This window comes from Chrysemys picta, chromosome 24, assembly GCF_011386835.1.
Source record: "Chrysemys picta bellii isolate R12L10 chromosome 24, ASM1138683v2, whole genome shotgun sequence".
NCBI classification, from domain to species: Eukaryota; Metazoa; Chordata; order Testudines; family Emydidae; genus Chrysemys; species Chrysemys picta.
In genome coordinates, this window is record NC_088814.1 from 16120513 (window position 1) to 16133439 (window position 12927).

The following is a 12927-nucleotide window of genomic DNA, read 5'->3' on the forward strand; positions in this document are numbered from 1 at the left end:
AAGCCGGCCCAGCCCTAGAGGAACGGGCTCCCTCCTCTCCCCGGCACCCCTCCCACTCTCCATCTCCGTCCTGCTGAATTCTGCCTCTCCGCTCCCCTCCCCGCAGGAACTGGACATGAACGACTTTGAGGAGCAGTTCAAGACGAAGGCTCAGGGCCCTAGCTTAGACATCAGCACCCTGAAGGTGAAGGCTGTTCAGAAGGCCCCTAGCAAGGTGACGCTGATCGAGTCCAACCGAGCCAAGAACCTGGCCATCACGCTCCGCAAGGGCGGCCTCAGCATCGACAGCATCTGCAAGGCCATCCAGACGTGAGTACCCCAGGGGCTGGCCGGAGGCAGGAGACGGGGGAGCTAGTGAGGAGCCCACAGCTTGGACACAACCTGGCTGCAGGGTCTGGAGCCAGGGCCTGTGGGAGGAGACGCCCAGGTGATGGTCTGGAGTGGGGGGAGGGACCCAAAGATCAGCTGAGCTGAAGTTGCTGGCTGGACGTCCGGGAGCTGACGTTGGGAGGCTGAGCGGAGGTGTAGGGCTGCGGGAAGGGGGGCCTGGCTAGGCAGGTCTGGGCATCACTGGCTAAGGCTGGCTTGGAGGTGAGGGCCTAGTGAGAGGAGCAGGGGTCAGGGGCAAGGAGCAGGGGATGCCTACAGAGAGGACAGGGAGGCCCAGTGAACGGGGCAGTGCAGGGACAGCTGGAGAGGGATGGGAGAATCTGGATGGGATGAGAGCAGAGGGAGGATGGGATTGGAAGCAGGGAGCTGTCGCCGGGGTCGAGAGGTTGAGGAGGAAGAGAATAGAGTGGAGCCCTGGCTTTTGGCTGGGAAGAGGCCATTAGACTTTGGTGAGAGCTGATTTGATGGCGTACAAGGGGCGAGAGATGGCCTGGAGCGGGTCTAAGGGCTTGTCTACATGGGGAAACTTACTGGGTAATTGTAGCACTCGTAACTGTGCTGGTGAATTCCCTGTGATGGGATTGGAGAACTGCAGCCAGCCTTTGCAGACACTGCGTTCAAGGCGCTTGGAGAGGAGATGGGCGCTAGAGAGGCAGGGGAGTCCAGGTGCATTGTGGGGGTGAACCAGGGTTGAGGATTGACAAGGCAGACCATGTGATGAGAGAGGAGCAGAGACATCAAGGACACTGAAGCATGGAGAGAATCAGCCACTCTGGTCAATGGGAAAAAGGGAGGAGCTGGCAGGAGGAGAGGGCTGAGGGCTGACTGGACTGCGGCACAGACGGGCCAGGTGACAGGGCATGGGGGAACGGAGCTCAGGGCGAGCCGGGCGTGGGGAAGACCAGCTCGCAGGAGTGACAGAGTTGATCCAGAGCCGCAGGCCCAACAGGGCGGGCAGGGCGAGGAGCTGAGCGGCGAAGGCTGTTCCCTGCGAGCGATGCTGTAGCTGCGTGTGCGATGCTGCACTGGCCTGTTTGCCTCCCTCCCCCAGGTACGACTTGAAGAGCCTGAGCCTGGATTTCCTGGAGTTGCTGCAGCGCTTCCTGCCCACCGAATATGAGCTAACGCTGATCCGCAAGTACGAGAAGGAGCAGCGGCCGCTGGAGGAGCTGTCGGACGAGGACATCTTCATGATCAAATTCAGCCAAATTCCTCGCCTCGCCGAGCGCATGAACATCATGACCTTCCTGGGCAACTTCAGCGACACCGCCCAGCTCCTGATGCCGGTATGGGCCAGAGCAGGCGACCGCCTGGCCTGCACCCGCAGTGACCTGGGTGGGGGCTCTGCCGGGGGCCAGGGGTAGTGAGGTCAGAACGCTCCCGCCTGGGCCTCCTCCAGGACTCAATGAGATCCGCGAGCAGGGGTTTGGGGACGCTGAGAAGCACCGCAGGCCTCCAAAGAAAGGCCCGGTAGCGGGAGGAGTGGGCTGGGGGATCACGGGCGTTTACTCTTCAGCAATCTGGCTTCCAATCTGCCCAATCGGGTCGGAAGACCCAGGGAACTGCCTTGGTACATCTCAAGCTAGTTCATTAGCTATCAGAGCCGCCACGTGCAGGGCTGGGGTAGCGAGGAGGGCAGCCCACCTGGACGGTGCTGCCTCAACTGAGCCATGGGGTGGGAGACCCCAGGGCCGGGGTGGCCAAGCCGGGGGAGCCCAGGGCTGGGGTGGCAGGGGCTGCAGGTGAGGACCAAGGGCCAGGGCCTTGGGATGAGTGGTGTTGGCTGTCTGGAAGCACTGGGGCCGGTGTCGCGGTGCGATCAGGGTGGGTGGGGTTCCTTGTTTGGGGCGGGGCTTGGCTGGGGTGGGAGCCCAGCTCTGGTACTGTTGGGGGCTCCTTGGGGGGAATGCCTGGGGAGACTCTTGTGTGGGGTGGGGCCAGCGTGGGGGCCTTGTGCTGATGGGGGAGGGGTGGTTTGTGCTGAGCAGGAAGCAGTCTCTGCAGGCGCTTTGGACCCAGGCTGTGCCTTGCTGGCCCCTCTCACCTGCTCCTCCCTCTGTCGGCAGCAACTCAACGCCGTCATCGCCGCCTCCATGTCCCTCAAGTCCTCGACCAAGCTCCGCAACATCCTGGAGGTGAGGGGCTGGGGGCCCGACCGGAGCAGCCCCAGGGGGGAGGGGGACTCCAGTGCCTGGGCTGGGCTTGGGTCCCAGGGGCACCATTGGATTCTTTCTCCTGCGGGGCAGGGGGGATGCTCTTTAGGGGCATGGGGAGTGGGGAGGCTGGGCTGGAGGAGGAGGGCCCAGGCTTGGCTGTGGGGGAGGGTCCGGGCTAGGCTGGGCTGGGGGGCATGGTCCAGGTTTGACTGCGGGGGAGGGCCCAGGCTGGGCTCATGTCTTGGCTGCGGGGGGGAGGGGGGCTGGGCTGGGGGAAGGGTCCAGGCTAGCCCGGGGGGAGGGGCTGGGCTGGAGGGGGGCTGGGCTGGGTGCAGTGTCTTATTTGGGAGAAGACTCCCCCAGGCATCCTGCAGCCGATTGGCTGGTGTCCTGAGCTGCCAGGCTGGGTATCTGGGATGAGTCTCAGTGCCTTCCTGCCCCGTGCCCCGGCCACTTCCCCGCTCCAGGGGGGTGCCCCCACTGGCTGGCTAACAGGGATGGGCACCCTGTGCCCTGGCTGCCCATGGGAACCCCAGCCTGGCAGGGCTGCCTGGCACTGCCCCTGCCTGGTGATTGTTAGCAGCCATCTCTCTGCAGATCGTCCTGGCCTTCGGGAACTACATGAACAGCAGCAAGCGCGGAGCAGCCTACGGCTTCCGGCTGCAGAGCCTCGATGCGGTAGGTTGGTGGGGAGAAGGGCTCCCCTCGGCCCGGACAGGAGTCCTGAGAGTTCCCAGGCAGCACCGGACAAGGGGGGCGGGGGTCAAGCAGCAGGTCTCGCTCTGTGGATCTCATGCTGGGGGAGTGGGGAGCTGGCATCTGTCAGCCAGGTCTGCCCCCGGTGAGGAAATCCAGCCCTAGATCAGAGGGTCTGCAAAGTCTGCTTTCGCTGCCAGAGCATGAACAGTGAGGGGAGAGCATGCCAGGGAGGGGTGCTGCTGGCTAGGTGCGGGCACTGGGGGCACTAGCAGGAGATGGACTGAACCCAGTGGCAGCTGGGAACTGAAGGGAGCAGGAGGTTGGTAGGGGATGAGCGGTGCTGGCTGGTATGGGCACTGGGTGGTGGCAGCTGGGTATGGGACGGAGGGGGGCGGCTGGGTATGGGACGGGGGGAGGAGGGGGGAGGCTGGGTATGGGGCAGGGGGCGGCTGGGTATGAGGCGGGGAGGCAGAGGGTGGCGGCTGGGTATGGGGCGGAGGGGGGTGGCTGGGCATGGGGCGAGGGGGCGGAGGGTGGCAGCTGGGTATGGGGTAAGGAGCGGAGGGTTGTGGCTGGGTATGGGGTAAGGGACAGAGGGTGGTGGCCGGGTGTGGGGCGGAGGGGGGTGGCTGGGTATGGGGCAAGGGGGCGGAGGGTGATAGCTGGGTATGGGACGGAGGGGGGCGGCTGGGTATGGGACGGGGGGAAGTGGGGGGAGGCTGGGTATGGGGCAGGGGGCGGCTGGGTATGAGGCGGGGAGGCGGAGGGTGGCAGCTGGGTATGGGGTAAGGAGCGGAGGGTTGTGGCTGGGTGTGGGGCGGAGGGGGGTGGCTGGGTATGGGGCAAGGGGGCAGAGGGTGATAGCTGGGTATGGGGTAAGGGGCGGAGGGTGGCGGCTGGGTATGGGGCGGACGGGGGTGGTTGGGTATGGGCATGAGGGGACACTAGGGGGCAGATGGTGGCAGCTGGGTACGGTGGCAGGTGGCTGGCGGCTGGGTGCAGGTTCTGGGGGTGGACACCTGGGCATGGCCCCAGCCTGACTCTGCTGTCCCCCAGCTGCTGGAGATGAAGTCAACAGACCGGAAGCAGACGCTGCTGCACTACATCGGGCGGGTGATCATGGAGAAGTACCCGGAGCTGACGGGCTTCCACACCGAGCTGCACTTCCTGGACAAGGCGGGCTCAGGTAGCGGGCAGGGCTGGGCTCAGGGTGCCCGCAGGTGGGCCAGGCCCGAGCCCTGGGGAGGTGGAGCTGGGGGGCGCAGTCCCTGATCCAGGCAGTCTGCGTGAAGCCTGTCAGAGGAGCCAGGCCCTAAAGGAAGGCCTGGGAGCTCAGGGCAGCCCTGACCCTGCAGCCCTGACGCTCTGTTCTCTGCCCGCCTAGTGTCCCTGGACAGCGTGTTGCAGGACATGAGGGCCCTGCAGCGGGGCATGGAGCTCACCCGCAAGGAGTTCATGCGGCAGGACGACAGCCAGGTGCTCAAGGACTTCCTCAAGGCCAACACCGAGGTGATGGAGAAGCTGCAGACTGACAGCAAGACCGCCCAGGTAGGTGGGTCACCCCAGACCGGGGGGGCTGGACCGAGCCTGCCGAGGGGGGCGGGTGGGGGGCTGATGCTCTGGTGGGGGGGCTGAGCTGGGGGCGCTCTTGGGCTGGAAGGCCGGGGCCTGCTGGCGGTGCAGGGGGAGGGCTCAGGTGGGGTTGCTGGGGGGCTCTGCCTCTGGAGCAGGCTCCCAATGGGAGCGCCGTTGGGCGGGGGTCGGGGGGACACTGAGGGGGGCAGGGTTGGGAAGCCGGCATTGGAGCCGCCGCGCAGCGAACGTGCTGCCGTTCGGGCGTAGTGCAGCAGGCGCTCCCTAGACAGCAGAGCTCCTCGGGCCCAGCCCGCTGATGCCAGCCTGGGAGCAGGGCGATGGGAGTGGAGCCTCCAGCACCCCGGCACCTGGGGACGGCTGCACTAACGGGTCCCCCCCTGCCGGCAGGAGGCCTATGAGTCAGCTGTGGAGTACTTCGGGGAGAACCCCAAGACCAGCCCCCCCACCATGTTCTTCCCTATATTTGTGCGCTTCGTCAAGGCCTATAAGGTAAAGGGGCCCCAGGAGCCGGGGGGAGAGGCCAAGCTGCCCTGCAGCCCATGGGGCGACGCTCTGGTCGGGCCATGGCAAGAGGATGGCAGCAGCCCTGGGAATCTGCTTTGGCTGGGACTGGCCTACGCCAGCAAGGATCCCGTGGGCCCCACTGATGCCAGGCGCGTTGGCTGGGCAGACTGGATCTGGGATCCATGGGGGACGGGCACAGAGCCGCTGTAACCCTGTGGGCTCAAGCAGGGTCTGCCCAAAGACTGGCCCCGGGCCCTGCCTGCAGGGCCAATTCCAGCCAGGCTTTGCAAGCTCCCTCGCAGGCAGGAGGCGGGGTGGGTCTGCTTCCGGGGCGGTGGGGTGGAGAGCCCCAGCCCATGTAACCAGTGCCCACACTGTTCTCCTCCCAAGAAAGTGGAGCAGGACATCGAGCTGTGGAGGAAAGAGGAAGCAGCTGCCAAAGAAGTGGAGTCCAATTCCCCCAGCAAGCCGGAGCCAAAGGTACGAGCCAAGTTGTAACCCCCAGAGCTGGGCTCTGCTTCATCCCACAGCCATGACACCAAGCACCTGTCCCACGTGCTTGTTCAGGAGCCTGGGGTGCCTTTCCCAAGAGGTGGGGTGTCAGCCCCTTGCCAGCTCCCACGTTCTGCCTCCCTAAAACGTCCCCTGGCCACTGGATTCTGCTTCACTTCCTCTCATAACCCAGAGTGTAGCATTGCGATGTGCCGGTACACAGCTGCCATGCTCCACCCCAGAGGTGGCTGCAGTTCTGTAGCGGGTGAAGTGATTCTTGTATCTGGTTTGTAAAGTGCTTTGGGGTCTCCTCCTATCGAAGAAGGAGACACTGTCTGTGAGGGGCCAGGTGGCTGAGGGCACTAACTTCTCTCTTTCCACGGTTGCTACCACAGTCTCCTGCCCCCAAGGCCAAGCGCCAGCAGATGGACATGATCGCTGAGCTGAAAAAGAAGCAGATGGTGAAGGAGCCCCTCATTTACGAGGAAGGAGATGGCGCCATTGAGGACATTATTTCAGGTAAGGGGGCACAGACCCAGAGACCAGCGGGGTCTCCCAGGTGTGGGAGGTGAACCCACGGAACTAACGCCCCATACCTTAGCCACTGGCCAAAGCCAGGGCAGCTGGTGCAGAGCGGGTTCCTGGCCAGGTGGGTACCTGCTCTGTGATGAGTTTTCTTTGGGCTCTGCGTGTCACATGACCACTAACCCCCCCCCGCTCCCGTTCCCACACCTCGCCATGTGGTACACACCATTGCTGCAGCCTGCTGCCAATCACAGGGCCATGCTCCGGCCTCACTTCCCAAGGCACCATCCCCTGCTGTTCCCTGGCCTGGCTGGCAGCTCTCCCCGTCCCCTGGGGCTCAGGGAGGGGCAGACACTTCGGATGTACTAGGGTGCTCCGTAGCTGGAGCAGCTGTCAGGACTCCCAGGGTCTGTTCCCAGCTCTGGCACTGCCGTGCTTGGGGCGAGCTGCACCCTCTCTGGGGACTGGTGCAGCGGGCTGGTGCTATGCACTGGTAGCTGGTAGTGCATGAGTGTGTGCAAAGAGCTGCCGGGGCCGGGACTGAGCGTCTCTGCCTGGGGGCTCCCTGCTGCCTTTCCGTAACGCCCCTGGATCTCCAGCCCCCCAAATCTCCCTGGACTGTGCCAGCAATGGAGCCAGCCCCTGGGCTTGGGCGGAACTGAGGGGGCAGGCTCAAGTCATCCACCCCGTGGGGGGCTCGACGCAGCGATGCTCTAGAGGAACGGCTCCGAGCAGAGCTCCTGGCCACTGGGCAGGGCTGAGCTCTCCCCGTGCACCTTGGTCTGTCTCTCATACATCCTTGGCCTCACCTGCTTCTGCTGCTCTCTCCTGCTCTCTCTCTCTTCCCCCCCCCCGCTTCTGCTGCCTCTCGGCGGATCGCTCTGCTCAGCTCTGAAGACAGTTCCTTTCACAGCCCGGACAGGCAAGCGCTCGTCCCGGCTCTTTTGCGAGGCCAGCTTCAATGAGGAGAGCCCCCTGTAGCTCTAGGTAACCCCTGCCTGGGGAGCTGAGGTCCAGAGGGGTGCCTGGGCCTGGGTTACGGCCTGCTTTGGAGGAGCTGGGTTGGGGGAGCAGATTCCTGGCACGCACCTGCTGGGAATTCAGCCTGTTCCCTCTGAGCTGGGTGCGCTTCAGGTGGGAGGACGCTTTTCGGCTGCCCCTGTCCCCTGCGCAGCATGCGAGTCAGGGTGGCGCTAGGCCGGGGGCTCACGTACGTCTGTCCGTCACTTCCCTTCCCACACTGCTTTGGATAGTGATCTGGTTTGCGCTCACGCTCTGTAGGGTTGGGCCTGGTCCGTGTGGGGATGGCAGAGGCCTAGACAAACTGCGGGTGCCTCACCAATTGGTGCAGGAGGCAGCATGCATCCCTTGGCGCCAACACAGAACGGGGAGGCCCAGCGAGGCGCTGGCCCACTCCTGCTGGGCAAGCGTTGCAATATGAAGCCATGTCCCCAGCTCCTGGTGTTCTGCTTCCTTCCATGCCGGCTGGATGGGAAAGGCCCCTTCCACCTCACCCCACCCCACAGCCAGCAGCGGCTGCATGGCAGGGTGGGCCGTGGCCCCAGCATCTGCTGGGGGTGAAAGGCACCAGTGAGGGGAGTTGCTCTCATCCCCTCAGGGCAGGTGCAAAGGGCTGCGTGGTTCCCCCTTGCTGGCCGGCTCCAACCAGGCTCCGTTTTCTCTGGGCACAGGTCTGCGGAACCAGCCGTACAGGCGTGGCGACACCGGCCGGTGCAGCGCCAAGAAACGACCCACTGGCCAGACCCTCCAGGTGACCTCTGACATCTCGCTGTGACCGCCCCACCTGGAGGAGGCCAGCCAGCAGTGCCACTCTGCCCCGCCAGGGGAGAAGAGGTGGATGTGACCCACAGGAACTGGGCCACCATGGCCACTGGCCTGAACCAAGGACTCTCACACCAATGGGAGAATCCGTGCTCGCCGCTTCAAGCCGCTTAACTGCTCAGAGTGCCAGCTGGTGCCATGCAAACCCTCCCCCCTGCCCCCAAATCAGCCATGCACCCGGCATGCCTGGCACAGGGCTTCCCCCACTGGCCAGGCAGCGGACGAGTCAGTGGCTGTGGGGAAGGGGGAATGTTGCGCGTGTGGCAGCTGCTTGAGCTCCACAGGGGAGACCAGAGGGGGGTTAGGGCCCCAGTAGCGATTCCCATCCCTCTTCTCCCTCAAGCAACACCACATGCTGGGCCGGAGCACAGCCACTGAGGGGGTTCTGCCCACGGTCTGTTCTAGCCCTGCCTTCCTGCTTGCCAATTTCACTTCGGGTTACAGTCCATGGGCTGCATCTTGTACGGTGACCTCCCTTCTCCTGCTGCTGTAGGGCTGACCCTGACCCCAGCCCCCCAATAGGCCTTGACCCTGCCTTGCTCCTTGGCCCCTGCCCTGTTCTGTGTTGTAGTGAGGACAGAGCGCCCAGGCTCTGGCTGCAGGGGGGACCTACAGGGCAGCGCTAAGCTGAAAGGCAGGGAGAGCACAAACCCTCTTGGCTGGCAGGTGGGACTAGGTTGACCAGCCGTCCTGCTCCAAGGGGCTTTGTCCTACTAATGCACCTCTACTCCCCCCATGTCCCGAACAGTCACACTTGCTCGCTGGTCACCTGACGTGGGAAGGGTATTTTAGGGTGGCTTTTAAATGTCTTCCTTGGCTTTCTCTTTATGCTGCGCTGCGCGGAGGAGGGAGGGCGGGATGGATCATGGGAGCAGCCCCTCTCTCATCCCCAGGAACCAGGGCGGCTCAGAAACGACAATCAACAGGGGCAAAGCATCACTATTCCTCATGTCACCACAAGGTGGCACCCTTTCCCCATCTCTCTCTCTCTCACACACACACACACACACACACACACACACACACACACACACACACACACACACACACACACACACACACACACACACACACACACACACACACACACACACACACACACACACACACACACACACACACACACACACACACACACACACACAGCTCAGACGGAGTGCCCGCTATGCCCTGGGCAGGGCTGGAGCCTGTTGCATGGCTAAGCCTTTCCCAGGCAGATGAGTGACAATCAGACCAACTGGCTCTGGGCTGCAAGGTTGGCCTGGGCACGTCTATCAAAGCCCTAAGCGCACACAGCTGGCTGCACGGGTGCCCCCATTGCCAGGGGGCTGCAGTAATGCAGTTCTGCCGTCCTGGCTGCAGAGCAGGTACGTGGCTCTGGCCAGCTGCAGCAACCCCAGGTGCAGCGCTACTCCAGTGTGTAACCTGCCCCGCTGCATGGCTGTGCACCCAGGGCCAGCGAGGCCTGTGTCTGCAGCTCCCCAGCCCCTCCCCTCCAGCCCCGAGTCTCACGCCTCAGAGCCATTCGCTGTTGGACTGAAGCAGCCCCCTGCTTGCAAGGTGCATTTACTACTGTGCTAGCCCCCTTCTCTCGCCCTGACTCAGGGCTCACGGCTGCCACAGATCTTGCTCGGCCAGGCGTTTAGAGCAGGGCCAGAGCAGTGATCGCTTCCTGCTGTAATTAAGAGGCAAAACGCCAGCTGCTTGGTATCACTCACAGCCGCTCCTCACAGTGCAGGGGGGTGGGGGTGGGGAAATGAATGTGTAACATACTATGCCTTTAAGAAACAGGAACTGCTCCTTTGTAGACATTATTTTTATATCCTGGCTGTGAGGCCTGGTTTGATCCAGCGCCGCACTCCTAATAAACCCACTACGGCTCCAGTGCCTGGCTGCTCCAGTGAGGCCCCTGGGCCGGCCTGTGAAACATCGCCGCCGTCCCTTGGTGCATGCAGGGCTGGGGGCTGAGGTCGGGGGCGTCGTGTTGGTGGTAGAGACAAGTGGTTGAGCTTACAGCCCAGAGCTCTGTGTGCACTCAGCCAGCTGTCGCCCCCGCAGCTGGGCCAGCAGAGAAGATATTGTCTCTCCCGGGAGCGAAACAGCAGCAGGGAGAAGCTCCACTCCAGAGCATGGAGATTCAGGCAACGCCCTGGGGTAGCTCAGGGAAAGCGTCACTCACTCGGTGCTAGCGCACTCCTCGGCCTCCGGCGAGCATTACCTCGGAGACACTGTCCCCAGAAGTGATTCCTGCAGTTACCAGGGGGAGCTGAGACCTTCAGCTGGGAGGGGAGCTGCTGGCATGTTGGGAGCAGTTTGAGAACCCAGCAGTTCATCCACCTCCGCTGCTCTATGGCCTTAGAGAGTGCTGGGCCCCACCCCTCCAGGGATCATTCTTGCCCCAAACAACCAAAAGCAAGGAGGGGAGCCATGCCATGCCTCAGGTCAGCAGCAGAGCCAGCATTCAACCCCAGGGCTCCTGCTGCCCACGCCAGTGCCCTGGTGGCCCAGTCTATTTGTAAGTGGCCCAAACAATAGGGCCCTCACACCTAGGGCAGCTCCTGGCCTATGCCAATGTCACATCTTCAGTGGGATTCTAACCTTCCACTGCTGGGCAGCTATGCTCCTACCCCTGCTCTTCTGCATTACAAACACTGCAGCCATGCAGATCCCAACAGCAGAACCCAGAGTACCGGATATTCACCACGGGGTTTGCTCCCCACAAAGGTCTGTACGTCCTGAACCTGGTTACTTAGCTCGTGGAGTTCGACGCTTGGAATTCTGCAAATGCTGGCCCTCGCGCCAAGCAGGAGCCCTGAGGCAAAGGCAGAAGTCTAGCACGACTTAAGAGGTGGTTTCTCTTCTACGTTGCCTTTATGTATCAAAACTTAACAGAAATCCTTGGGAAAGGCTTGCATGCATCTAAAGGATTCAGCCCTCAGCAGTTAGCTTTTCCCTTTAGCGGGTCCATTCTGTGCCCAAAAGCTCAGGCTTCTCCCTTGAAGATGGAGCTTGGTAAGCTTGTGACAGTTGCTTGCAATAGGGATCTACATGCAGTGATCCAGGAGGTCCCTTCTAGTCCTGTGTCCCAGTTTCTCCTGGGGCGGCAGAGCCCCCTCTCCAAACCCCCAGCAGGAACGGTGCTCCCACCCCATCTGTGGCCTATGGGCCGATGGCCACACAGAAGCTGAATTTGTATGCGGCTGCAGGAGAGGTGCTCAGGTTATTGTTCAAACAGCATAACCAGGTGGGGGCTCACCCTGCACTCAGAGGAAGACGTGGAACCTCTTTCCGACACACAGTTACTTGGTTTCGGCTGAAGTTTGTGGCCTAGGCACTGTCGCAGATATGCCCACCCCTCACTCATGGGCCAGGCACTGCGGTTACACTACAGAACCAGGCCCACTTGAGATATTTCCATTGGAAGCTGGTAGAAGGCAGCGCTGTGACTGCTCAACTGATCCATCTATTTATCTTCCACCATCCCAGCCATCTAGCAGGAGGAGTTATAATAAAAAGGACATTTAAAAACAAAACAAAACCCAAACCTATGGTTCAGGCTTCAATCCAAGTGTTCAACGAGTGGTACAAAATCTATACTGCTAGTGGGAAATGCCAGCATGGCTGTAGTCTCCACCATGGGCACGTGCCCAACAGAGTGAAAAGCAACATCCAGGGAACAACTGGACCACTGGATAGATCAGGGGTGGGCAAACTACGGCCTGAGGGTCACATCTGGCCCTTCAGACATTTTAATCCAGCCCTCGAGGTCCCGCCGAGGAGCAGAGTTCAGGGCTTGCCCCGCTTCGGCACTCCGGTCGGGGGCTTGCCCTGCTCCATGCGGCTCCTGGAAACAGCAGCAACGGGTTCCCCTCCGGCTCCTACATGTAGAGGCAGCCAAGGGGCTCCGCATGCTGCCCCTATCCCAAGTGCCACCCTTACAGCTCCCATTGGCTGGGAATGACGGCCAATGGGAGCTGCAGGGGCGGTGCCTGCAGACAGGGTAGCACGCAGAGCTGCCTGGCCACGCCTCCACATTCCAGAGGGGGAATATGCCATTGCTTCTGGGAGTTGCTTAAGGTAAGTGCCGCCTGGAGCCTGACCCCCTCCCGTGCCCCAACCCCCTGCCTCAGCCCTGATCCCCCTCCTGTCAGCTGAACCCCTACACCCTCATCCCCAGCCTCACCCCAGAGCCCTCACTCCCCCCCTGCACCCTAAGCCCCTGCCCCAGCTCTCAGCCCCTTCCTGCACCCTGAACTCCTCATTTCTGGACCCACCACAGAGCCCTCACCCCCAACTGGAGCCTGCACCCCCTCCCACACCCCAACCCTCAATTTTGTGAGCATTCATGGCCCACCATACAATTTCCTTACCCAGATGTGGCCCTTGGGCCAAAAAGTTTGCCCACCCCTGGGATAGATACATGGGATGGGCACCCTTTTGGTTTCAGGTACCATCTCTGTGCTGCATTCTAGGTCACTGGCTGCCTTTAACCTTATACTTAAATACCATCAGCCCCACTTAGCGCTTTTATATAGCGGGGGCCCTTTCTTCCAGGCTATGTGGCTCTTATGAGAAACCATGTAACAATGCTGGGGTAGAACTTGTGTTTTCAACACACCAATTCCAGCCTCACATACAGCTGAACACACACCACGCCCAGCAGCAGGTACTAGGAAATAGCCTTCTAGCCTCTTCAGGCTTCCTCTCCTGGCCAGAACAAAGG

The 12927-nt window shown here is 62.1% G+C and overlaps 1 protein-coding gene across 4 annotated transcripts in view; it reads left to right on the forward strand.

Moving 5' to 3' along the window:
* The window catches only part of FMNL1 (formin like 1), a 58144-nt gene extending 48056 nt beyond the window's left edge, over positions 1–10088 (forward strand). For 3 of the 4 annotated variants that reach the window (XM_065577657.1, XM_065577659.1, XM_065577661.1), the window contains 10 exons: positions 107–309; positions 1442–1676; positions 2457–2525; positions 3144–3224; positions 4302–4431; positions 4630–4793; positions 5229–5330; positions 5736–5825; positions 6233–6356; positions 8054–10088. In XM_065577657.1, the coding sequence (XP_065433729.1) occupies positions 107–309; positions 1442–1676; positions 2457–2525; positions 3144–3224; positions 4302–4431; positions 4630–4793; positions 5229–5330; positions 5736–5825; positions 6233–6356; positions 8054–8157 (1302 nt within the window). In that variant the 3' untranslated portion in view covers positions 8158–10088. Of the gene's footprint in view, positions 1–106; positions 310–1441; positions 1677–2456; positions 2526–3143; positions 3225–4301; positions 4432–4629; positions 4794–5228; positions 5331–5735; positions 5826–6232; positions 6357–7251; positions 7350–8053 lie in introns of all 4 variants that reach the window. The other variant, XM_065577658.1, reaches the window with a different exon arrangement.
* The last annotated feature ends 2839 nt before the right edge of the window (positions 10089–12927 follow it).